At 53.0% G+C, this 24,867-nt stretch overlaps 2 protein-coding genes across 2 annotated transcripts; both read right to left on the minus strand.

The window, feature by feature from the left end:
• Positions 1-3,785: 3,785 nt before the first annotated feature.
• NCLIV_032850 (hypothetical protein) lies at positions 3,786-4,727 on the minus strand (the record flags this gene model as incomplete). Its single annotated transcript, XM_003883481.1, has 1 exon — positions 3,786-4,727. One exon carries the CDS (start codon positions 4,725-4,727, stop codon positions 3,786-3,788), a length of 942 nt encoding a protein of 313 aa, XP_003883530.1.
• Positions 4,728-6,934: 2,207 nt separating this feature from the next.
• NCLIV_0328 (calcium/calmodulin-dependent 3',5'-cyclic nucleotide phosphodiesterase) lies at positions 6,935-23,063 on the minus strand (the record flags this gene model as incomplete). Its single annotated transcript, XM_003883482.1, has 24 exons — positions 6,935-8,034; positions 8,362-8,585; positions 9,015-9,102; positions 9,341-9,386; positions 9,713-9,763; positions 10,045-10,124; positions 10,978-11,325; positions 11,884-11,962; positions 12,585-12,728; positions 13,158-13,308; positions 13,706-13,779; positions 14,491-14,639; positions 14,987-15,148; positions 15,835-16,010; positions 16,888-16,922; positions 17,607-17,815; positions 18,325-18,538; positions 18,863-19,075; positions 19,329-19,552; positions 19,784-19,955; positions 20,605-20,727; positions 21,095-21,252; positions 21,781-22,449; positions 23,024-23,063. The coding sequence occupies 24 exons, from the start codon at positions 23,061-23,063 to the stop codon at positions 6,935-6,937; spliced, it is 4,929 nt and encodes a 1,642-aa protein (XP_003883531.1).
• Between the last annotated feature and the right edge of the window lie 1,804 nt (positions 23,064-24,867).

Raw genomic sequence — 24,867 nt, forward strand, 5'->3', positions numbered from 1 at the left:
GGAACTTGTCCCAGCATATCGTGACAAGAGGGACGTATGATACCCTCTTCCGTCCTTACACATGTTCGCGCGGGATGTCCTAGAGGGGGAGGGGTAGATAACGGAGAAGAGCGAAAAAAGGCAGATGAACCAGGAGGAAAGGTAAGACAAGGACAAGCGCGGAGAGAAGAAGAAACAGAGGGAAGAGGCAGGGATGTGTGAATGGGAGACGAGAGAGAGAGCGCGGAAAGAGAGAAGGGGGGCGCCCTACAGCTCGTGTGTTCTTCTTCTGAATCTTTGACGACCTCGCTGGAGTTGTCATCCGGAGCGTCGAGGTTGAGGGCGGTGTAAAGCGTTTCGTCGAAGAAGAAGTCTTCATCGTTGAAATTGTCTAGGTACAGTTCAACGCTTTCCTTGAGTTCATCCATCACAGAAAGGTCAAGCGAATCGTTTTCGAGTCTCCGCAAAATCAGTTCCATGTTGTTGATGTGCCATCGATGGCGCTGTACGTGCAGTTGAAGCTGGCCCAGGCGGCGTTCCGTATTGGCGTGGTCTCTGTGTTTTCCCTTTTTGCTGCTCATGAGGACTTCTTCTTCTGCCTCGTGTGCGTCGACGTGGGTGTTGAGCGTCGAAATGAATTCATTCAGCCACTCTCTGTGTCGATTTCTTTCTTCCTCTTGCGGGTCCACCTTCGTCTTGGCCGCGAGGCCTTCCTTAGAGAAGGCCTTCATCTTTGACTCTCTTTCGCACACTTTGAATCTCTCCATCTCCCGCTCAATTTTCTTCCGCGCCTCATCGAGGGGCGCCTTGTCCTTGATGTCCGAAGACGTCTGCCACGTTTTTATTTGGTCGCGAAACCGCTGCAGCTTCTTTATTTCGCGCTTCAATTCATTCTCAAATTTCTCCTTCTGCGAGGCACTGACCACTGAACCCTGCATTTTCTCGCAAACGTCGTTGAAGGCGTCCAAACCCTCTTCGACGCGCTTCAGCGTCTTCTCCACCTCCTGCTGGAGTTTCCGTTTCTCAGCCATCCTGAATTCTCTGTAGGTTCGTCGCAGGGGAATCGCAAAACAAGGGGACACGAAACCGAATCTCGCCCTCCAACTGTAGATGAGCAGCCTTTGACACGGTCGCTCTCTGGAGTTTCGCCATGTGCGTGGCCTGGGCCACGCGAAGGACGCGAGCGCGGAAGTCCGGCAGAAGCGCGCGAGAGACACAGAAAAACAGAAAATGGCCCTTTCCAGAAAACGCGGCCTGTCTGAATCCGTAACCGAAATCTCAGGAAACGACGGGGAAATGGGATTGACACGGCGATGTTCGCCTGCGAGACACCCAACAAAAGAGAGCGAACAGCGGCGTCCACCCCGAGTCTCCTTACCAAGGCAGCGAGGCAGTATTTCCCCCCACTTGCATTTCCTCGGCGGCAGAATGCGGCGTTTTGCGCGCAGTTACAGACTTCACAAAAGGAGGTAAACGACACAGTAGCGCGCGAAACGGCACATGGAACACGATTTTTGCACGGCAGGAAGAGGAGGGTTCGACGCACAAGCGGACGCCGACAACGAAATAGGAGACACGCGAAAACCGGAGCAAAGCTGGCAAGAGAGCGAGTTTAAATGCTTGGGAAGAGAACAAGACGCAACAAGGGAGGAAGCCTTGCATGAAAACGCATGCCCGCCTTTGATGGGAGAAACAGAGAATTCGCCAGAAAACTCGATTCAACCGTGACATATACACCACGCCCGGCCTGCGCACTCGGGTTCGCAAGCGTTCCCAGCGAGAGAGATGCGTCACACACGTTTCTCAATGCTTTCTCGTCAGCTTTCCGTTTCGCGTGCACAGTTCATCGAAGGTAAATGCCTCACACACGCCCTTTAAGCTCTGAATCCCCTTTCTTGTTTCATTTTAATGCCTTCGTCTCCAACCGCGAGCGTCGACGGGGAGGTCAGCGTGGCGAATTATATCCGCGTCCTCCCGCCTGACGTTCGCTTTTCCGTGGCCAACTGATCGGTTTTCGCCTCCGGGTTTGATTTCCCTTTGACAAAACAACGGTCGAGGTGCGAGGTCCCCTCCTGAATGTGGCTGTTGTCCAGTCTTGCGGATTCCCGCTCCTTTTCCGCACGCAGTGACTCGATATTCGGTGACCACAGGAACCGTACTTACTACCTACTGTGCTACACGCCGTTCGGGCACGTCGCTGTTCGTTGGAAACTAGACACGCGGTGCTCTGCAGTCGCCGCCTGGTCCCCTGGCGGTTTGACGCCCCTCGGGCCTTTTGGTGTGTGATTCTGCCTCAACAAAGGCATAAACCCGTCAGACCAAGAGTGGAAAACCAGGAGCGCAGCCTGCTGAGGCGGCGCCGCGCCTGTGAATCGACGGACAAACGTGCGAGTGGCCGGGGGGGGGGGGTGTCTCAAGTTTCCTTACACAAGGAAATACCTGTTGACTATAGGCGGCCACCGCATGTCCCCCCTTTTTCAAGGCTTGAAAAGAATAGTTTTTCGCGTCAGTAGGCATTGAGTGAGCGGAAGACTGAGCATGCAGGCCAAACGAATCTGCAGTCACACTGTGGAACTACTATATGGGGGAAACCAGCACGGGACCATTACTTTAGTGGCTGTCTGTGGTTTGGAGCTACGAATCGCCTACGGCTGTCGCAAGTATTCGACAAAGACTTCATGGGGACGGAAATCTGCGGTAGATCATCGGTTTGATCTTCAGCTTAACTCTACTCGGGCTGCAGTCCGAGATGTGCACCCGGAGTTGTTCTTTTGAGCCGAACGGGTCACAATTCCACGTAAAATGAGCATGCACAGAGAGGAAGAGACAAAACAGCCATGACACCCAGGCTTGTGGCGGAAACGAGCAGAGGCTCGAAAACAAGCGTCAAAATACTACCCAACGTTTTGTTGGTCGCCGGGAGAAACGCCGCGTTCATCGGGAAACAACACTCTCAGCGCGATGCACACGATCCGCCGGAAATTGAATCGGGGCCCCGACTTCACTGGCCCCCTGCCAAGAATCAATATCGCGTGTGATTTGCAAGTCTGGTAGCCTAGCACAAGAGGCAGCTGATGGCTGTTCATCGACAATGCAATCCTCCTGGCTCTCTTGTAAAAATCGGTGGGACAGCAGCAAGTGTCCCTCCTGACACGTTACGGCAACACGCCAAACGATCACAAGGTCCGGTCAGCCAAAATACACCTCTGTGGAAGAAGTCTTTCCCGGCCCCAGTGGAAACTCGACGCATACTCTTTCGCCATTGCACCCTTACAAATGTGACGAGTGAGGAGCTAAGCAGCAGTTAGCCAGCTGAATGAGCAAAGAGCATCTGATGGGGGAAAAAACACTAGAAAGGTTGGCAGCAAAACCTTCGTAACCTGAACACGGCACGAAATGCCACAGAGGAACAGGGTTGAGAACTATCTTCAGGAAGCACCTCACACATACGTGGTTGGCAGGTATCGTTCAGATTTTAGTCCCGCTAGTTACGCTCCCTCAAGGAAGGGCTCTCAAGTTTTCGGTATCCACGGATATGAACACAGTTTCGTCTTTCGTAAGATTCGGTGTTATCGACGACCGCTTACCCAGAAGGCGTCTCGGACTCCCGCGTCGGGCTTTCTCTCGATGTACTCAGAAGCGAAGTGACTCTGCTCTCTCTCCGCCGCCGCTGTCGCCGCCTGGTGACATAAAAAGACGACACTGCCGGAACCTCCCCGCCAGCTACCTGCCATGCAACTGGGGTCCCCAACGAAGACGGAGGCCATGAAGCTGCCTCTGAGAGGAGGGAAAAGGCCTCTGATTCTTTATCGAAGGAGAGGGACATCCCCCATATCTGTGAATTCACAGACCGGGCACGTAAGGTCATCATGCTGCGGTTCCAGCTCGCAGCCACAGTGGTGAGACACGATTCGCGCGGTCTTGTGAACAACTTTCATGTTGGCGCCGTGCGACTTTCGGCTTCGTCGCTGAGGGGTGGCGCCAGTGACAGGTCGAGAGGCCCGACTGCTAACTGTAGCAGGTGAACTTGCCGCCGAGTCTGTCTGTTCGTATTCCTGTGAATCATCCAGTGAATCTGATGCGTACTCGTCAGAGTCATCTTCTAGCAATTTCCTACGATGTTCTGCTTCTTCCTCTTCCTCCCTTCTTCTTCTTTCTGTTTCTTCTTTCTGCCTCCTGGCTGCTTCCTCTTCCGCCCTCCGCGCTGCGCTGGCCCCCTCTTCAAGCCTCCGTCTCACCTCCTGTTCCTGTTCTCTGCGCCGTTTCTCCACCTCCTCAGCCTGTTTCCTTTCTGCCTCCTCAGCCCGTTTCCTTTCTGCCTCCTCAGCCCGTTTCCTCTCTGCCTCCTCAGCCTGTTTCCTCTCTGCCTCCTCAGCCTGTTTCCTCTCTGCCTCCTCAGCCTGTTTCCTCTCTGCCTCCTCAGCCTGTTTCCTCTCTGCCTCCTCAGCCTGTTTCCTTTCTGCCTCCTGCTTGGCTTCCTCCTCGGCGACTCGCCGCCCCTCTTCTTGTTTCTTCTTTTCTGCCTCTTCCTGCTGTTGCCTCGCTAAAGCCGTCTCTTCCTCGTCTTGTAGGCGACTGTCCTCCTCCCGGTCAATCTCTGTTTGCCTCCGCTGTTCCGCCACCTCTTTCATTTTTTGTCTTTCCTCCTCCGCAAGGGCTTCTTGCTCTCGTCTCTGTTTGTCTGCCAGCTCCTGCGCTGTCCTGCGCTTAGGTAGCCTTGCCCTGTTCTTCGTACAGGCGCCTCCCATTTGGTTTTTTCGTGTAGCTGCAGCACAAAACTGCGATAAAGTATCCCACAGAGTTTCACACACTTCCTTCTTCCACAACTGGAAGCAGAAAGGCTCTCTCCAGAAACGAACGAACAAGGCAGGTCCTCCCGTGCCGAAATATCTGCACACCGTTTTGCCCAAACAAAATTCATCCGTGGTTGACAATCGCCTCCAAATGCATTCGTGTCACGGCTATTTGCTCAAGGGAACAGTCGCGCTCCATGTAGAAAAGCCTCCCTGTGCCCTTAGTTCCTTATCGATAGCTACGGCGAACCCACTCAGGATGTCCAGGACGGAGCGTGGCTCACAGAAGTTTCGAACTCATTATTTTCCAACGCCGCCGCTCCTGACCACTGTTGAGGAAAAGTTGGAAAGAGAAAACGACAGAACCAAAGAAACGGGTTGCTTTACGGATGGACAAACCACACTGCTCATGCGCGTCGTGCGCACCTGGCCTCTGATTGCTGAACTGATATCTCTATGAAAGTGTCGTTCTGACGGGAGGGGCAAGCGCAAACCTTTTCCCGTGTGGAACGCACCCTTCTGCACACAGTCCAAGTCGACTAAATTAACACAGCTCATGCCGAAATCGCCTTCCTGTCGACACTCTTGTCTTGGTGTCACAGCGCTCTTGCGTGGAAAACCCCTGCCAACGGCAGGCCTAGTCCTAAGCGAGGCGGATTCGGACTCAGGCTGTGAGAAATAGAGGGAACGAGAAACGGAAAAGGAAGGAGAACGTAGCAACAAGAGAGAGTGTGGACAGTGAAGTCAGAGACACCCGCAGGTTCCCGCGACGGCGAAGCAGAAATCTGGAACAAAGAGCCGAAGGTCTAAGGAAAACGATCCAACAGCGAGAAATATAAATGACAAGCCCTACTTTCGCTTCGGAGTTTGGTGGCGGTCTCACGCGACCGAAAAGGTGTGGCAGTAAGCCGCGTTGTATGCGTGCCAACCGATAAGCCGAGGTGAATCCGAACAAATATTTACAAAACGGTTATCTGGTTGTCACGCGGCTCGTCTGCAGCATGGAAAGAGGCGTTTCATGCCTTTGCACGACAAGCTTAGCTGAGCCAAGAGTCATCGAACACCGCCTCAGTCGAACGTCTCAGTGTACGCCGGACCACCAGCAAGCTGTGTTGAATCTGGCTTATCGAGCGCAGCATTGCGTGCTCGAGGCTGCAGCTGTTCAAGGCGTGAAGAGGTCTGTTTGCACCTTCGTTCAGGGAAAACATGCTGAAACGCTTGTGGATGGGAAGTTTTTCTCGTTCTTCGAGGTCCTAGCCTTTGCATCCCAGACTTGCCACTGCCGACGTTCTCGTCGCAATGTGGACTTACCGCTCGTGGCGTATACCCGACACAGGACACCCGTGTGCAGCTAGCGATTGTCTCGAGGTTGCTTTAACAAAGGAAAAGACAAGTGCTCACGAGTTGCCACAGGAAACATGGCTGATGGAAAGAGTATGATGCAGACGGCAAGGGCAGTGACCGGGACGACCGGACAGGAAGACGAACGCGCTTAGGTTTGCCAAAACAGGTCCACTTCACTGAGACACACGATAATCGCTGTGACAATCGAAGCTCCAGCTGGCGTTTTTCGCCCGGTCGGTGGAGAGTTGCTATGGAACGAACTGCCACGTCCTTTCCTATAGAATTCCCTGGCGTTGCTCGTTCTAATGTGTAGAGCATGTTAGCATGTTCTGGCTGAAGCAACCAAGGCATCGCGTTTTTCAGTCGAACGCCGAACTCCGTAGTAGACTTTTAAAAAATAAAACTTGTCTTAAATAGACAGGCGCCATTTAGTGCGGTCAAGCATTTATATTCATACTTTTGCTATCCAACGCGAGTCACAGAAGAATCGAGCGCTTGATATCTCTCGCAGCGTAGTCGGAACGTTGAGCCTCCTCCTTGGTGCAGGCTATACACTCCGGCTGATCACCAATGCTGACGCAGCATTTGTATTCCAACACAATTCGCGCTCCAGCGCGACAACAGCCATACGAGCAATCCCTTTTGTACATTGGTTGACGTTCTCGCACACGTACCCTGGGGTTCGCACTCACCCTTAACCATATATGACTGTTGACGCATCCGCGACCGGTGCGGAATTTTCTTCCAGCTCTGAACTCAGAAACGGGAGTCCTCATGCGCCTCGCCCCTCCCGGCGCCCGAACACACTCAAAGCTTTCTCATGTGGATGAACCGTGATCAGGAGTCTGATTTGCATCTGAGGAACCGAACTCGGAGGAGGGCACCCACTGACCCTCTGGAGAAACGTAACTAGCCTGTTTTTGGTCTTCACCTCTTCCCATGGTTTCAGCGTAATACTGCAATTCACTCTCTGAATAAGCCTGGAAGGCTCCGTTCCCGTCCACGTAGCCTCTGAGGTTTCCCTGTTGGTCGTACACATAACCTTGCTGGTCATAAAAGAAACCGGAGACTTCGTCAAACACAAACGCGGGCGTTTCGTCTGTATCCATGTTTTCACCATTGGCGTGCCTCTCCGTCGCCTCATCTTGAGAGGCTTCGACTCGTTTCAGGCAAGTGCCAGATGACGCCTGATCTTTCGAAACAGACTCCGTTCCCTGGTTTGCATCCTCTTGATCCGCTCCACTCCTCGGGCCAGGCAACGTGGAAGCCGCTACCGCCTCTGGGTGAGACCGCGCTGAACGAGGACGTCGGCTCTCTACGTGATCTTCCTCTCCTAGGAGTAAAGCTGAGACGTCGGTATGCCTCTGGTGTTTGTCGTCTGACTGTGAAACTGTGGGAGGATCGTGGTTCTCAGGTGTTTTTTCGGGATCGCCGACCCTTTCATCTGCTACGGATTCCTTCTCGTCGTCTCCTATTCTCGCGTTTTGATCAGTGCTGTCTGTGAACCGCTGTGTACTTTCGCTCGCTCCTCTACTTGCTTCTGCGCTGTGCTCGTCTCGAAGTGTGGCGTCATGTGCAGAAACGCGACCGGCATCCACAACAGGATGCAACCTTGCACAACTGGTTAAATCCTCATCAGCGAAACGCGCGCGCAAGCTCGCCCGCCGAGACGGAGACGAGCCCACGCTACTGGCGCGTCCTAGGCCTGAAGTGGAATGGCGCTGCACATTTTTCTCTGGCTGAGGCGTTTGGTCCGTTTTCATGGACTCTTCTGCCGAAACACGAGCATTCGCGTCTGCTTCCGGTCCTTCCACCGGACTGGATGAATCAGCCGGTCGACGTTTGCTGTCTACAGTGTAGCCACCCAATCCGGCTTTCTCATGCCTCACTCTCTTCGCGAAGGAGTCAGCTTCGCCATCTGAGAGCATGTGCATACGTACACACAACACGATTTATGCATATTCACTGATTTGCAACCACGCTCATGTGTACATCATAGACAGATAACCATATACAGGTAAATACTTCTTTGTTTGTTCACGCCCATAGGTGTATAATATATGCTACGACATAAGCCGTAGGACGCTACGGTCACAGACAACTGTTTCCAGGTAACAGCGGTTTCATCTGCAATTCGCAGGAACGCCTCTCGTCGCATGTGCGAAGAGACAGTGTTTACGTTGCTGCTTGCGATAGAACTGGGCAGAGAGAGGTAAGTACACTTCTTGGTAGAACGCCAACTTACCGCTGCCACTGTCATCCACCGTCATTGGGTACGGGTCAAAGAAGACATCTTTCGGCTCAGCCTGCATGATTTCTGCCGCTTTCTGGTGCATTTTCTCCCTATTCTCAACGAATTTACTGGAGATCACTTGCAATTTCGCACTTCGCCAATCTTCTTGCTCCGGATTGTCATTCAAGGCGACAGTTTTCCTCATTTCTTCATCTCGAAGATGTTGCCAGAACGCGCTGAACCAAACACCACCTTCCGTGTACTGTCGCACGCATGCATGTGCACAGATGTACGCAGTTGTCTACCCTGAACGTTTTTTCTTTCAGCTTTCTGCAGGCCTTGGCATACACGGCCTGAAAACATCCGCGTGTCTCATGAGAATAAGCTGTATGAGCTGCTCGGGGTTCAACGGCGTGAATCCGCTTATTCCGCTGTCAAATCCCACCTTTAAGTGCAAATCTAGGTTCAAAAATGATCTGACTTCGAGCCCTTGCGTTCCTCTGCCTGCTGCGCCGGACCGCACAGTTCGCGTGCCCGTGCGAGGGTCCATGTGTAGTTATGAAGTTATAGGCGGCGGATCTCCATCTTAGCGTTGCCACACAGCGGCTAAACTTGTGCCATGGATCCAACCCGAGTGCCTCCTGCCTGGGCCGTATCGAACTTACGCATTGGCTTTCATCACCGCAACTCGCATGTCGAGGTCGCCCGGGAAATACCAAGCGAGGGTGCTAAAGAATGGCAGGTAGTGTGTGTCTGCGCGGCGTCACAAAAAGAGCCGAGTCAGCAGTGGAACGATGGCACTTCATCCCCCGGTAGAAACGCGAGATTCAGCACACTGGCTATCTGCACTGGCAGAGCGGCTAGCGCTGCCGACTTCGCAGCGAGCGTCATAGGAAAAAACAAACGCGTAACCCGCGGACTTTTGACGGGAAGGAGACGGTACGCAGCGGCACCTATCGAGCGTGATGGCGGCAGCGCGAGTCGCTCTCACCTATCATCGTCACTTGCGATCCAGCGAGGGTTGCTTCTGACAATCTCTGCAGTCATGCGCGACCAAATACGAAAGACCGTGTTTTCAGACGGAGGAAAGACGAGTAATGGAAAAACCTGCAAAAACGCTGAGACGCGACTGGACGTTACGTGTGCAGCTTACAAAAACATGCACTTCAGTTCACAGGCAAACGATGCCCCAGCAGCACCGTCACGTGAGCACATGGGTGCTGACCAACTGCTGCATTCGCAGGCTTCAAGATGGGTTTTGTGCTCAGCCCAGAGACTGTGGCGGTAAGATTTACTTTCAAAGCGGATACAGCTTCAAGAGCTCTGCTGTCCCCGAAGACGGTTTTGTTTGCAGAACACTTACACTGAGGCTGCAATAGCTCTTGGGCAGTTTCAAGGCTTCGTCCATAGTATTCTGCGAAACAAACGAACCGGAGACTGCTCTCACGGAAACGCGTGTGTGCACCGAAGATAAACCCTCCAGGCCCCCTTCCGTAACCAAAACAAAGGGAGATCCTGTTGTAGGTGTTTGCGTGTTCCCCGTGACTGGAGGCGTGACCGTGCCTGTGGAAACGTAGGTTTTGATCTAAGCCGTTTCCACACAGGAAGAAAATACCCGACCGCCGACACTTCCGGAGACCGAGCTTGGAGGCGATCGGCTGTATCGTCTCCGTTTTGTCTCGTTTCGGTGCATACCTGGAAGTGCATCTCAATCACCATTTTCTCAGCCCACTTCCGATGAAGTGGAAAGTTGAGGAGAGACAGCGCATGATCAGCTAGAGGCGGAAGGGGAAGAAGCAAACACGCAAAGGAGAACGCCACAGAGGCGGGAGAACTGTAGCATCCCTTGAGTGCACATGCAACGTTTAGGTGTATTAAACCTGAAATCCTAGCTACGAAAGTGCTGAAGAACTTCACAGGTTTCGAATCCCCACTTTAGACTCAGGGTACCATAGCATCTTTCGTCGGACCACCAGACTGATTCAGCACAAAGCAGATGTCAACAGACTCAAAAATCTTGGGGGAGAAAACTGTGGAGCAACGAAGAAGAGAGATTCAGGTTTTGCTGCCTGGCACGTCCCAGAACGAACAGACAGAAACTGTGAAAGCCGATGTGAATTTTTATTGAAAGGCTGAAAGCAGTTCATGAGCGCGTTTTCCACGAGTGAATCGCCTCACGCAGCGTCCAGCTGAGCTGCCATGTGCCGCACAATGTCGAAAGACGAGATTGTAAGGCACGGATAGGAAATGTGACATCCTACTCTAGAGAGGATCGTGGAGTGTCTCTCCGAGGCACGACCAGTAAGCTACTGGCTCGAACAGAACACGACATTCCTTCCTCTTCTCCATCCGGCAACTCTTTGCTGCTGAAGGGTTGCAACCGAGCCGCCCGGAGACCCCTACACGTATCAACAGCCGCTGCCCCGACTCGGATTGCCTGTCCGTTGTGGAGCTTATTTCAATCCCTTTCTGGCCTTTCTGTACAGATATCCCCGCGTCGCCGCGTCTTCCGCTTAAAGACGTAACGCCCTTCAACAAGAACTGCCGTCAGTTTTGAGTTTCGGGCTTCCGCTTTGTACGTTTGAGCGCGCCCGAGGGCCGGCTGTCCCGTAATGCTCTCTCGCTTACCCGCGTGAAGGAGGCAGGCATCGCGGATGTTCGGATCGAGGAGGGCTGCAGGGACAGGCACTTTCTCGTTTCTGCTTTTTACGTCGTTCAGAAGGTCGATGAGCTTCATGTCTAACGCGCGATCAGTGGCCAAGATGGCGGCGATGATTCTCTGCCGTGCGCGCTGGACGCTCTCGGGAGGCAGCATCTTCAAAATGTCGAGGTCGGGATTTTTCAAAAGATCCATGTACAGCAGAGTGTGGTAATTCTCCAAGACAGCCGTCTCGTTGAACAAAATACTCGTGAACGACCGCATGCTAATCAGAAACTCATTCGTTACACCGGGGTGACCGATGTCATGACCCAGCGCTGAGTTGAACAAGAGACCGCACACGAACAAACACATCCAGTTCACGAACCACACGTCTGGACGCGCTCACACAGCAACAACGGCGGGCGAACTGATCGAGAAACTGTATTAACGTATGCCCCCATAGTTATTCCTGCATGCACTAATAGAGCCGAAGGGTAAAACTTATGCAGAGATATATATCTACCTCTCCGTGGAGATGCTTGTATCGATAGCGAGTCCGGCTGTACTCTGCATGCGTAATATGGAGAGACTTGCGTAAATGCTTATGCACATCTGTATGCAAAAATATAACTATGTATATCTGCACATATATATACAAGTATGCGGATATGGGAATAAATGTGTATGTGTGTAACTATATATGCATGTACACGTATATGCAAATGTATATATATGTATATATGTATATGTGCGTATACAGCTCTCTGCGTCTTCGGTGTGTGCAGCAGACAACAGACACGCGTGATATTTTAGAATCAAGACCTAGTTAGCTCAGCTGTTCGACGAATTTTCTCAGACTTCCTTCTTCCGGTAATCTGACCTACGGCTCTCACCCGCTAGCATAATTATAAACTTGTCTTCGTAAGAGAACCACTGCTGAAAAGACAGATCCTTTGCAATTAAAATCACTGCCTGAAAAGAGAGGCCAGTCTCACACAGATTCGTTTATGTGCTCGTCGGCATCTGGCGACTCTGCATGCATAGATTTGCTTGCAAGAGGTACTTGCTCGTGCTTGGCTGCAGTTTCCCTCTATTTGTCGATCGCTTCTCAGGTTTTTGCACTCGATTTCTCAGCGCGATTCTGCCTTGCGCGGCGCACTGGGCCCTCAGGCAGCTGAAATGGGCCCCTGGACAGACGCCTTTCCTCCATCTTGTACAGCACATGTGTACAGCACATGCGTGCGCTCTGTAGGGCAAGGCGGGGAGAGTGTTCGAGTTCCTTTATCACCGACACGTCGGGGACAAGTGAGAGACACAAAGGGTGCGAACTTCTCTCTTTTTGCGATCGCTTGCTCATGCCACGCGTCGAAGCCTTGTTTCAGTTTGCTCGACGAGCTTAACGTCAGCTGCAGATGACGAAACAACTGGGCTGCCTGAGCCTCTGCACACCGACGCCTCCGAACACACGAGATGTCCTGGCAAACGACGGTGCGAGAGATCCGGCGCGAGACGCGCAACTAACGCCGGGTGGTTTTTTCTTCCGCCTGGCTCGGGGACCGCCCGGGGCGCCCGGCGTGCCGGTTCCTTCTTTTACCTGGGCTGCATGCAGCGCGTGATTGAAGTTGTGGAAAGGCATGGCAAAATAGTTCTGCTGCACAGAAAGGACGAACTTCTCGCATGTCTCCCGGGGAACACTGATCTGCGCTTTATCTGCACACCAAATCAGCAACTCGTAAGCCTGCAAACAACGAAGCAAAAAGGCAACGCTGAAACCGGTGCATGCGTCGAGATGCAGGCCCTTGCAAGCTCTGGCATTTACAGACATACCCACGGAGTTTCTGCAGGCAATGCTCCAGAGAAATCATACAGTTCTCTCCTATATATATACATGTGTATATATGTGTCTGTATATGTGTATATGTATATATGTATATGCATAGATGTATATATAAAGTGTGTGCTGGCATGCTAGTGCCAATGTATGCATTGCCTTATCAAGTATTTCCAGATACGTCTCGCCCACGAACTTTTCTGCTGGCTGTGGCAGCGAACTGAACGGCAACTAATATATACATATATCTAATTATAAAGAGCGAAAGCGAGGGAAATAGTTGCATAAACATTGTCCTTTTGGAAGTAGAACTCCTCGAGGGCTGCTTTTTCTCACCAGTTTCGCAGCGGTCTCCTGCTGGAGGCTAGAGATGTCGAAGTCCCAGCTGAAGATGAACTCGACAGCGATCGTTGGAGCATTTTCTCTGTACTGGTTCAGCCTTGCCTCAGAGGCGACGGTTGGCGCCAGGCACAAGACTGCGTCCATCCTGCGGATGCGAAAGACAGGTGAGAAACAGCAGCCGTCCACAGACGCGAAGAGAACACGAAACGACGACGAGTACGCGGCTATAAAGACGAAGAGTGAGAAAACGGCGGAGCAGGAATGACTTGTGGCAGAACCGAGAGAACGAGGGACAAGGAAGGAAGGCTAGGGCAGCAGGACTAAGAGCTTCCAGCAGGCAGGGTACCAGAAACGCGGGGGGGGATATCTGCGCTGGCATGCGTGGAAAACGGGACGGGAGGTTAGCGTCAGTCGTGTAGCCGGTCGGAGGTGTTTGTTCGGTCTTAATCCACATTCGTTGGAGAAAGACGAGTCTTTTCAGAGGAGAAAAAGGCACTTCCTTCGGGCTGAAGCGTCTTTCCCGGCTCTCGGTTCCAGCTCACCTTGCAACACTCGTCGTGATACAGTTCGGCACTGTGTATTCAGGGATGTTGCCCCATTTGTACTCCTCCATTGTCTGACGCGTAAAAGAAGAAGGCAGAAAGCGCCGCCGCAATCTTTGGGGTTCCCAGTTTGCTTCACAGCAGACAGAACCGAGGTGACGTAAGTGACACAGCTTTCGGTCTCCACAGACGAACCAGTTCTTTGGATTTCCATTCCACCCCCCTGAAAATCCAGCTGTACGCCTTCGCATCTCTCTAGGTAACTCTGTCTCTCCGGTTGTGAATCCGTTCCACTGCCTCTCTCCTTCAATGTTTCGTTCTCTTTCTACAGCTCGAAATGCGCCCGTGTCAGCATCCCTCACTTCCGTATGCACAACTCCGCATTTGCATACATACCAGCACGCAATCACGCTTACAGTTCATCCTTGCGGGAACCTTTCTGCACTGGGATTTGTCAGGTTACCTTCTTGGTAATGTGCATCGGAGACATTTCCAGTTTTTCGCGGAACCAAAAAGCCTCGTAACCCTCTAGGTCTTCCCCTTGCCACAGCATACCGTCCAAGGACCGCCTTCGGCCAGCTAACATCTGTCGCTCCGACTGTCACTAGAGGAACATTTCGAAATGTAGAGGTAATAGGAGAGATCGTAACCAAGCATATGCACACATAAGCAAATACAATATATATATATATATATATATATATTAGATGTCTGAATACATATATATATATATATATATATATATACGTAAAGATATATACAGGCACAGAGATTTTCTGCCTCACCCGTTCCACGGTTGGCAGTTCGTCGTCGTTTCCACTTGTCTCTTCTTCTTCTGGGACCTTGATTTCGGGTTTCACCTCGAAATCCTCGTAGACTTTTTTGACCAAGGCGGTAGTATCCATCGGATCAATCTGTGCTCCGAGAAGCTTGCCTATAGCGCACGTCCCGGTGTGCGACACACATCCGATGCGTGGCCGATGACATGCATTCGTCGACGGCTACAAGAGGGATCAACCTCAGGGAGACTCGCAATTGTACATCTCCTTGCTGATCTATTAAAACTGTATCTTTTTATGCATAGCCATCTTCCTCCGTGTTATCCTTTATCACGAGACTTCCTATATATCTATATGCACGCATAGGTGCGTATGGGGGCGTCGTCAAATGTGCAGCTTGAGTTGTATCCTTTTCTCAGACAGCCCATATATCTTCCGGCGTTTGTGAATCTGTCTTCTCGAATTTTTTATGGACCGAGAACGTAAGATGGATCAGACGCACCCAAGTAGTCCTCGTGGTAATCTGCCCCTAGGCATTCATTTGCTTGTCCACTTTCGAAAAGATAGGCGCGGGTCTGGGCTAACTCGTAGAAACTCATGTTCTTTTCCTCAGGTAACTTGTACACACGCTGGTCCAGCACCATATTCTTGTAGAGATCGATGACTGCAGACAGCAAGAAAAGCAGGGGGTCCGTCGCGAGGCCGGTTCGGTGGGCCCCAGAGCGTTGCGTTCATTGTTTCTGTCTTGTGTACGATTGCGCGTGCTGCTCCTACAAGTAGTGTAGTCATAGTCTGTAATTGGCTAGGTTCCTACATGGCTAGCCATATAAACACACATGACCAGGAGATCTACGAGCTGCGCTTGGCTGTGTCCTTCTCTTTACTGGAGGAGGTACACCAGGAGGTCTTGTGTGTGCCGGCGCGCATAACCCGCACAAAAACCGGATGCCTGGGACCGCTACGTTCACACGCCTGGCACCGCCAAGAGAGTTCGTGGCCAAGACGAGACGGCAGGGGACGACGGCGCGCGCAGATTCCTGTGGCGATGCGTACGGGTCTTTTGAAAGCTTAGCGGACGAGAACGACGCACATCTACGGCCAGGAAACGCTTCAAGGGAAAACCGAACCTATCCGAACACCAACACCCGTGCACAACGCCCGATAGCCCGACACACCATGTTGGCTTTCGCGCCACTCTCTATCTGCAGCTTGGAAACCGCACGGGAAAGGACCGTCTTTTGAAGCCCACAAGCGCAGCGGAACGGACAGAAGGAAAGGATGCGTGTTGTCGGCAGCGATTCCACGCACTTGTTCGCCAGCTCTGGCGGCGAGCTGTGACCGTACACTTACCGTTTGTGGCGAAACCAACCTCGTTGATTCTGCCGGCGACAAAGTAGGCGTAATATTTGTTTTGTATGGGCACATTCGAGACTCGGCGAAACAGCCTGTCGGCGACTGGGTCATGGAACCGCACCACGGGCGGCTCAGAGATCCTCTCCAAATCGTGACTAGCCAACGAGCTCATGCTGTTTGAATGATTTGACATCTTGACAAAGAGGCACGCAGCAGAAAAAGGGGAGTCCCGAAAGTCCTCGATGAGAAAGGCAGAACTAGAGCAGACGCGTGCGGGTGGCTACGCACCTCACTGCTGATCCGGGTGTACGCATACACACGCTTCAAAGCGGCGCTACGAGAGGCGACGCCGAGCCGCGTAACAGTGGTACGGCTACCAAAGGCGCGTTGCCCAGAGACACCCCTTCCTTCTCAAATGCATGCACAAGTGTGCTGGTCTCTCCTGCGTCGTCTACGCCTATTCAGGACAACCCAGGACGTGAGTGGGAACGGTACCACGTGGAGACCGCGCAAATACGTATGATATGCAAGCGCCTCTTGTCTGTACGGACCCTACTTGCGCTACCGTACGAGGTGATGAGGAAGTGAATTTACATCTCCAAAAATAAGGGGGAGCTTGTGGCTTTCGCTCCATTCGCGTATGCGCAGAGCACACGTGACAAAAAACCTTTACCTGTGTAGACGTTCCCGTGAAAGTGTTGTACATGCTTCCACGCATGGAGCTCGACCTCCTGCCAAACCGTGTGGACCCACTTTCGCCTTCTCTGTTGTGGAAGACAAGCAAAGACGGAGGGAAAAAACGCCTGGAAACGCGAGCGATCACTTCCCCGAAGAGATCTGCACAGTTCTCGTCCCCCGGCGGGGGTGACTCTCCAGTTTAATCAGCTGTGCAGATCGACAGGAAAGGGATCAAAAGCACAAATTGGAAAGGAAAATGGATGTTGTGCGTGTACAGCATGTCGCCGACATTTTTCTCTATCGCAGGTTCAGTCCAGTGTCCTGTTCTACTCTATATATCACATGGCTTCAGGACCCCGCCTTCTTCGGTACCTGGAGGCCTTCAAGCTGTCGGCGGAGTCGCCCGTCTACGGGAATTTGGAGCACGCAAAAAGTGAAGCAGAACCTCGAAAGTTGGTGAGGAAGGCGCGACTACCCAGCGATCCCGCTCTACCGTATGCCTCTCTTAAACGAGGCAATGAAGTCTGAACGGCGATCTTAGGACGATCGGGGGTTGTCGAACGGAAACTCCGGAACTCGGATCTGCCACGCCATTATGCGCCCCCAGTCCGTGTGCCCTAGTCGTTTATTTCAGTCCTCCACAGTGCCTGTCACGTTCCTTGTTTGGAGAAAGAACTCAAAGGACTTTTCACTGCGTGTGTTTGTGAAACGTGGTTCGTAAGACTAGCGATATCGAGGTGGATGCATCAAAGTCGTGATCCACATATTGGACGCTGAAACCGGGACTTCTGTCCTGATGAAAACGACACAACTCCGAAAGATTGCGCGAGGCCGATGTCGACAAGGACGACGAAGCAGGTACGTTCGTGGTCGAGGATCGGGGAAGAGTGGAGAATCGCGGGCTCGAAAGGAACTGAACACAGCGCGGGAGCAGCGATGCACACATCGCCCCGTCCGCGTCCGGGTCCATCGCGCGCACAAAAAGTCTGAGGAAGTCGCGGCGTTCCGGGGTGTCTCGAGCAACATCGACAGCGCACAGGAGTCGTGTGTGCGCCTCTGTTCGCAAAGGCTGAGGGGCCGTGTTAACTCACTCCGAGCCGCGTCATATTGGTAGAAAAAGCTGTCACGAGCGTATCCCAGAACGAGCGCCGTCCGTAAGAAAGGTTGCGGAGAAGCTCTTTCGAGCCTTGACGATTCGCGATGAAGGACGCGGCGCCAATGGCCATGGCAGTGACGCAATCCGACGCGGTCAGTGGCTCCTCGATCGGGACGATCTTCGACTGCCGGAAGGCGTGGCTGTCTGCAGGAATCAGGCGGGACGAGCGTAGGTGTGGAGAAAAAGCGTCACGCGCAAGCAATCAGGCGTTGTACATACGTATAAATATATATATATATATATATGCATATAGCTGTGAGCATAGGTTCATAAACGTTGATTTCCCCGTACGTTTTCATACAAAAACATGCATATATATGCGGATGCGTGTGAGTTGGTGCGCTGATATACACTTCTCGACGCGGGGATGTACTGGCAGGTACACCACAAGCACAAGAACCGAACCACTAGAAAGAGGAGGAAGAGAGTCTGACCCCTGAGAAGTGAGCGGCCTTGAGTGGTGGATCCTCGTCTTCCTCGGTCTGAAATCTCGATGGCAACCTCCCTTGGTGTGTCGCCGGGAGTCGGCAGACGAAACGATTCCTCCAGTTGTTCTCGGGTCAAGAGATCTCCTTCGGCCACAACTTCCACGAGGGGGATGTGGCGAGAGCCGCCCTGGGGCAGCGCCGAGCTCAGTTGCGTGCGGAACAGACCTCCGGGATCCCGGAAGAAGACGGCGACGATGCGGTGGCCTCGATTCGAGAGCATTTGCTCGGCTGCTTCGGCGACGGAGTTCACGTGAATCACCTTCACGCCGACCAAGTCCGCAACAGCCGTCAACTGTGAGTATCCCTTCGCTTGCTGGACATTCATGGTCAGCGCCACCGCGTTCTTCACAGTGCCAAACGCGACATGGAAGTCCTTCACCTGCGGAACCGCGAGACGGGAAAACGGGAAGAAAACAAAACGAAAAACAGGGAAATGCATTCTGCCACAGACTCTCGGGGTTGCGTTGGATTCTTTCGCTTGCCACCGAGCGGGAGGCAGCTGAGACCTCCATATGCCGACGAGGAGGCGAGGGCGAAAGAGAAGAGCTTGTCTTTCCAGCGCAGAGAACTGACACTCAAAACGCGTTCTTCGCCGTCTGTCGACCTCATCTCCGCTGTGGGCTCCGCTTGTGTTGCGCATAGCGATTTTAAAGAGCCCCTTATTTTCGCCCACACAGCCAGGAGGTGCGTGCGAACGGCTTACGTGGAACCGACCCATGGCTTGGAAGTAGAGGTCGTAGATCACTTCGTTGTTGTCGGTTGTCGTGATGGTGATGTCACCATTCAGTTCCCGAAGCACCTTTCGCGCGTAGATGAAGGCAATGCCCCTTCCTCGCCTCACGCGGAGGTAAGCCGAATCGAGGAGTTCGGACGCCGTGAAGGTTATAGCGCCTTCCATTTTGCATTTGATGCTGATCTAAGAAGCGAGAAACGACAGCACAGCAGTGAGGAGGCACATCGGCTTGTTTTTCCTTCTCATCCGGCTTCACCTTTGCGCTGTCGCCTCCTGGTCCCTAGGCACGCCAGGGCAAATCTCCTTATAATGCGATAGAAGGCATTCTATCATCCAAGGTTTTTGTTGATTCACTGGCGCGCCTCGAGGATGCCTGCACGCCACAGATGGTTCACGCTCCAGACCACGCTGCCGACTCCTCGGGAGTCCGGTTTACCTGAGTGTCGAAGTTTTTCAGGTCGTTTCGCTTCTCTGTCTCGATAGGGGGCGGGGTTTTTCCGAGGAACACTTTCTTCGCCGTAAGCTTCACTTCCGCATGCAAGACTTTTCCTTCCAGGAGCGCGAAACGCAGAACCTGCAGCAACACCGTCCTCAGCCTCAGCTTGTCCATCGCGAGGGCGGTGGGCACCGTGGGGGCGTAGCAGCAAGTGATCGAGGTGCCTGTGGCGGGAAAGGGAGGAAACCGAGACGAGCAAAAGCGCGAGCGAACACAAAGGTGGGACTCTCGGCCAGATTCAAACATGCAGACCGAGGCATACCCCAGCTTAGACACGTATGGGGGCCGTGCGGAGAACAGAAGCGCGTGCGCAGACGGACGCGTTTCTGTGGAGGAGATATTCCTCTCGGCACGCAAGTCGACGAACGGGTCTCCGGGCGGGCCAGGCCTCTCACCATTTGCTCGCGTCTCGTTCTTGTACACTTGGATACAGCCGTCCAGCATGAGGCGAATGTTGACCATTTCTCGGCTTTCGGTGGAGGATTGCATCTCCAGTTTAACGTACTGGGAGGCCAGGCTCAGACCTTCGATTAGGTCAAAAGTGCAGTGCTCCATGACCCGGTAAAACTGACGCATCACAGCCTACGGAGCGCGTCGACACGCAGGACCACCGAGGACGAGGGTGCGAACCACAGAGACAAAGACGAGGGCGAAAGCGGAAGAGAGGAGAACGAGAGACTGGAACAGACAAGAGGAAATCCATCAGAGAACACAAAGGAGCTGTCGCGCAGAGCGATTTGAACTCTGTGGCGTCGAGCACCAGGGAGAGTTTGTCTTCTCCGCGTGCCGCCTTCTTCCCTCTTGAAGACCCCACGCTAGGAACGACTTCACTTCTCTTCTCCGTTTTGCCACACAACAGCAGTCTCGGTGTCAGTTCCAGGTCAGATCGGAGCGGAGACGCGGCAGCAGACGCAAGGGAGAGGGTTCCTTTGCATCATTTCCAGTTTGGCTGTTTCGGCGCCTTCTTTTTGAAGTCGGGACGAGAGCCTGCTGAGGCCTCGCCGACCCCGGCCGGCCCTCAGGGCCCGGAGCAAGCGGGGGTTGCACAGCGAGGCGTCTCAGCCTTATCCGAGAAGGACTTCCTTTTCGCTTCTCTATCTCGTTGGAGATCGACGACTCTTTTCTTTCCCTCTTTGGTCCTTAAGTCTCGGTAAAAAGAAAAAAATCGTGCGTTTGTTCGTTGGCGAGGAGAGGGTCTAGCTGCTCACAGACTCACCGGAGACTCTGAGGACAGAAGCAAACTCTGAATGCCGGAGACGACTTTCAGCCTCCCAATCATGCGGTCGTCAATGACCGACTGCATAATCACCACCATGTTCTCGAGTCTTCGCTGGAGAACCTGCAAACCCAGTCCTCTCTCGGAGCAGAAAGCTTCTACTTAAAGAGCAGACGGAACAAAGTCTGTCGCAGATATAAACACTGCGGCGCCACCGCTGTCAAGCGCGTCAACAACCTCCGCACACCCAGCATTTCACTATCTCGCTTTATTTGCCAACATGTCCACCGATGTATATATATATATATATATATATATATATTCATATATATATATATGTGCATTTGTACAGAGGTCCGTAGATAGAACGTATGTGCTTGGCTGCAGCGTCAGGCACCCGTGAACATTCTAGGCGACGAAAGGACAGAGGCGAGGCCTGTCTCCGAGGTAGAAAATGTGACTGTTTCTCGACGCGGCGCTGGAGACGAACCTGATCGATTTGTTGGAGCATCGCCCACAAGCATTCGAAGCGTGCGTGGAAGACGCCTTTGAATGCATGCCGCCTGGCAAAGAAGAGCGTGGCCAAGATGAAGACAATGACGATGCTGAGAATCGGAGAGTAGAGATGCCATTCCCTGCCCAGATATCCTGCCGTGGCAGCGAAAGCAGGGACGACGCGCGACAAACAAGAGACGGCTGCACAAGTCGACAAACCGTTTGTTCGCCCGTCGTGCCAAATGAAACGTGACGCGTCTCGACTGCGGAGGTGGACGGGTGCAAGAAACTTTGCAGTCCCTTTTCTCGTCTTGCGATCTACACGGTTCCAGATAGGTGGTCCTCCTTAGCGGCGGACATACGTAGACCGCAACACACACCTGAATCCCGGTAGGCCTGGGAGGAGAATGAACGGATGCGAGGGCGCACTTCCTCTCGTCGTTCACAGGATGAACACTGAGTAGACTTCAGACGTGATACCACTTCTGTCTCCAGATTTGCATGCGCAGGACGTTCAATGGATATCTGCTGGTCGCAGGTTTGCCCTTGCCAGTCCTGCACCATTCCTGCAGGGCAGGAGGCTCGACAAACGTTCGTGCGGCGAGGCGTTTGACGCGTACTCGCACGAGGAACTCCGAGCAGCAGTGCCTGTCCCCGCCGTGGGAGCCGCTCCTGTCTTACCCGACAGCTGGTTCCTCAGTTGTTCGAGGGCGCTGAGCCCGTTCGAACAAGTCCATAGGTCCTCAGCGGAGAAGTCCAAGTCGCATAACAGATGAGGCGACCAGTTCGGATTCTCCACGAGAGGCACGAGCATTTCAATGAGTTGCATCTTGACTATGGTGTAATTGTGCACGAGGTCCATCATGTCGCCGTTGATTCGCCGCACCAAGTCGGCAAAGCGCTCTCCACAGACATAGGTCGTGTTCAGCAGCTGAGCGGTCGACGAGTCCGAGGTGCCTGGGATCGGCTCTTCGAAGAAGTACAAATCTTTGATCCAGGAGCAGAACGACGGGGCGTAGACACTGACTAGCGCGTGGATTTGTTCCCGCGTGGCTGTGGGCGCAATCGGCGGGTCTCGTGCGTCCATGAAGTTCAAGAAGCAATAGTCGCTAGTCAGTTGCTCGGCGAGAGAATAAAATCCAGCGGCGAAGTCGTGGAGGAAAAAGATTTCCTTATCGATGTGCAAAATAGCCTCCTCCGACCACTGCTGCAACGTCGTCTCGTAGAGCAAACGCCCTCCCTCGAACAGAACGTAGGCGAGGGTCAGCCCCGTCAAAAGCCAGGTCGGCAACATCGTCCGCCTGTGGGCGCGTCTCAGGCGCCTCTGCGTAGCTTCCAAGTCTTGCGCTTCTGAGCACTCAGGGACACAGTTCAGGAGAAGCTCTACACTCGAGAGGCAAGAGCGAACGATTCCTAGGTGGTGGAGGAGTCCCCGCGTTCTCGAAATGTCTGAGTCTTTAATGCGTGCGGAATCGCGACGTTCTGAAACGAAGGAAACTCATCAGGATGCACGGAGATACTTGTTGTAAAGTGCATGGGCTTGATGACGCCGTAAAACAATCGGTAGATCAAGAAGCCTGCAGCGTGTGTGTCCTTGTCCATCTCACGCTCGCGCCCCGCCTCAGCCGGTCACCCGGTCGCGCCGTTCCCATCGACGGCGGCGCGTGGAGAGGACCGGCATCCGGCCAGCAAGCAGTTTCCTCATTCGGGTTTTCTTCTGGAACTACGATGTCTCTCCCCTCGCGCGGAGGCGCATCTCAATCCGGGTCAGTTCCACTGTTCTCAGGCAAGATAGAGGTCAACAACAAACCGGGCCGCGCTGGGGTTTCCGGTGCTGATGCGGTGTGTGTCGACGATTCTTCCTGGTGGTGCCTTTGTCACGGAGAAACGCGAATGAGGTAGGAAAGGCGCCATGCGCCCTTACCGCTTCCTGGGGCAACTTCGGCCTTCAAGAACCCCGACATTGTGCTCCTCTTCGCCCCGCCTGGAGCGACAGATTGACGCCGTAGCGGACCAATTTGTGTAGATCGGTGACGCCCGTTCTCGCCGCCCGCAGGCGACGGCCCGCGAGCGGATGCCCTGTGCAGGTGCGAGGCCTTCATGCTGGAGGCGACGAGGGCTCTGACGGGTACTCGGCGAACCAAGTGCTTCGCTTCCTGTTTGGTCACTGCGGAATACCCGGGAAGAGGTAAATGCATCAGAGCAGCCGGAGGATCTGCCTTTGCAGATGGACGGCGGGAATGCAGGTACCCAATGCGTTTCGAGGCGTTAAACCGTGATACATATACCTGGTGCGGTGTGCACACACATGTGCGTGCCATCACACACATTCACCACATGCAAGGGCATATGCTTGTAGCCAGGTAGTATTTACGTTTTCTGGAATTGCAAGCGTGACTTGTCGCCGCGACGGGGGGCAAGATGTCTCAATCTGCTTATTTAATGCGCTATCGACCTTCAGTTATAACCGCGTATGCAATTCACCAATCATGCACAAAAAAACTTTCTCCCCGTCTACAGTTCTAGAATTTGTTTAGCTCTCCCCCTTGCAAGGATGTGGCTGCGGATGAAGGAGAACCCACCGAGCTGGATGTAACTGCAGCTTTTGGCCATGAAGACTCGCGCAAAGAACAGGGAGCCCTACCATTTGTTTTCTAGTAATTCTGCCATGCATGCTCTTCCGTCTTCTCTGGGAGTCGAAAAGGAGGAAGAGTGCCTGAGTTTTTCTTGTTTTGAGGCAGTACACCCGCGGTACACGAGAGTCACCTTAAATCAACGTTTCGTGTTTTCTGCTCTTGGAAGAAGTGACCCACCGGCCGCTTCGAACAGTATCAGAGGAGTAACCTGTGTTGCCGACCAAAGGATGCGGTTAGGGGAACTGCGAGTTCTTCAGAGAGAGGAGAGACAATGGGCGCATTCACTGTGCACGAGAAAACCCAACACCAAACGAGCTGGGTACGACGGTAAGCAGGGAAAGACGATTTCCACATGATACGCTGATGCGATTAAACGATGTGACACTGCTGACGAGAGGAGCGACCCGAGAGAAACGCTACATGACCATGAGGAAGAAACAGAAATTAATCATGAAGATCTTTTTATCCGTTGGGGGTCACGACAAGCAAGAGGTACGACACAAGGCAGCAGGCCAACAGGCGAAAAACAGAAGAAAGTGTTTCTTCCAAGAGGCTTCAACAACGGAGGCAGCCAGGGAGAAGGCCTTAGGGAAAACATTGAAGAGCCGGGAACTGGGGAAGAAAGAATCGAGGCAATCCTAACCTGTGGAACAGTAGAAACGAGGGTTCCGGACTATCTGTACAGCAGATGACAACTGACTACGAGAACGGGGCTCACCCAGAAAAGGACGTGTACAGATATAGAGATGCATCTATCAATCAACCGACTTGGCGACCTGCCCTGCTGGTAAGGCCCCGTTAAGCGACGGTACATGACAGATCTGCCCTGGGTCACGAAGGACAGAGACGCGAAAACGCACCATCCGTTGATGCTGCTTGAAGCGGCAGAGTCAGAAAAAAACAACCGAGTTTACACATGTAGATATATGACTGGTGATCTGGATTTATTGGGTTCACTGAGGAGTGACACCGGCTTGCAGGTTTCGTACGGTGAGTTCGGCAGCATGCAGAAAACTACTAAATTTTACACTTTAGCTGCTGCACACTATTTCATGGACATTCAAAATTTGTTTTGCCTTTGATCGGCAGCGTAACCCATACTAGTCTTGACTCGTTGAGTGCTTTGCCTCGC

Source organism: Neospora caninum, chromosome VIII, assembly GCF_000208865.1.
Source record: "Neospora caninum Liverpool complete genome, chromosome VIII".
NCBI lineage: Eukaryota > Apicomplexa > Conoidasida > Eucoccidiorida > Sarcocystidae > Neospora > Neospora caninum.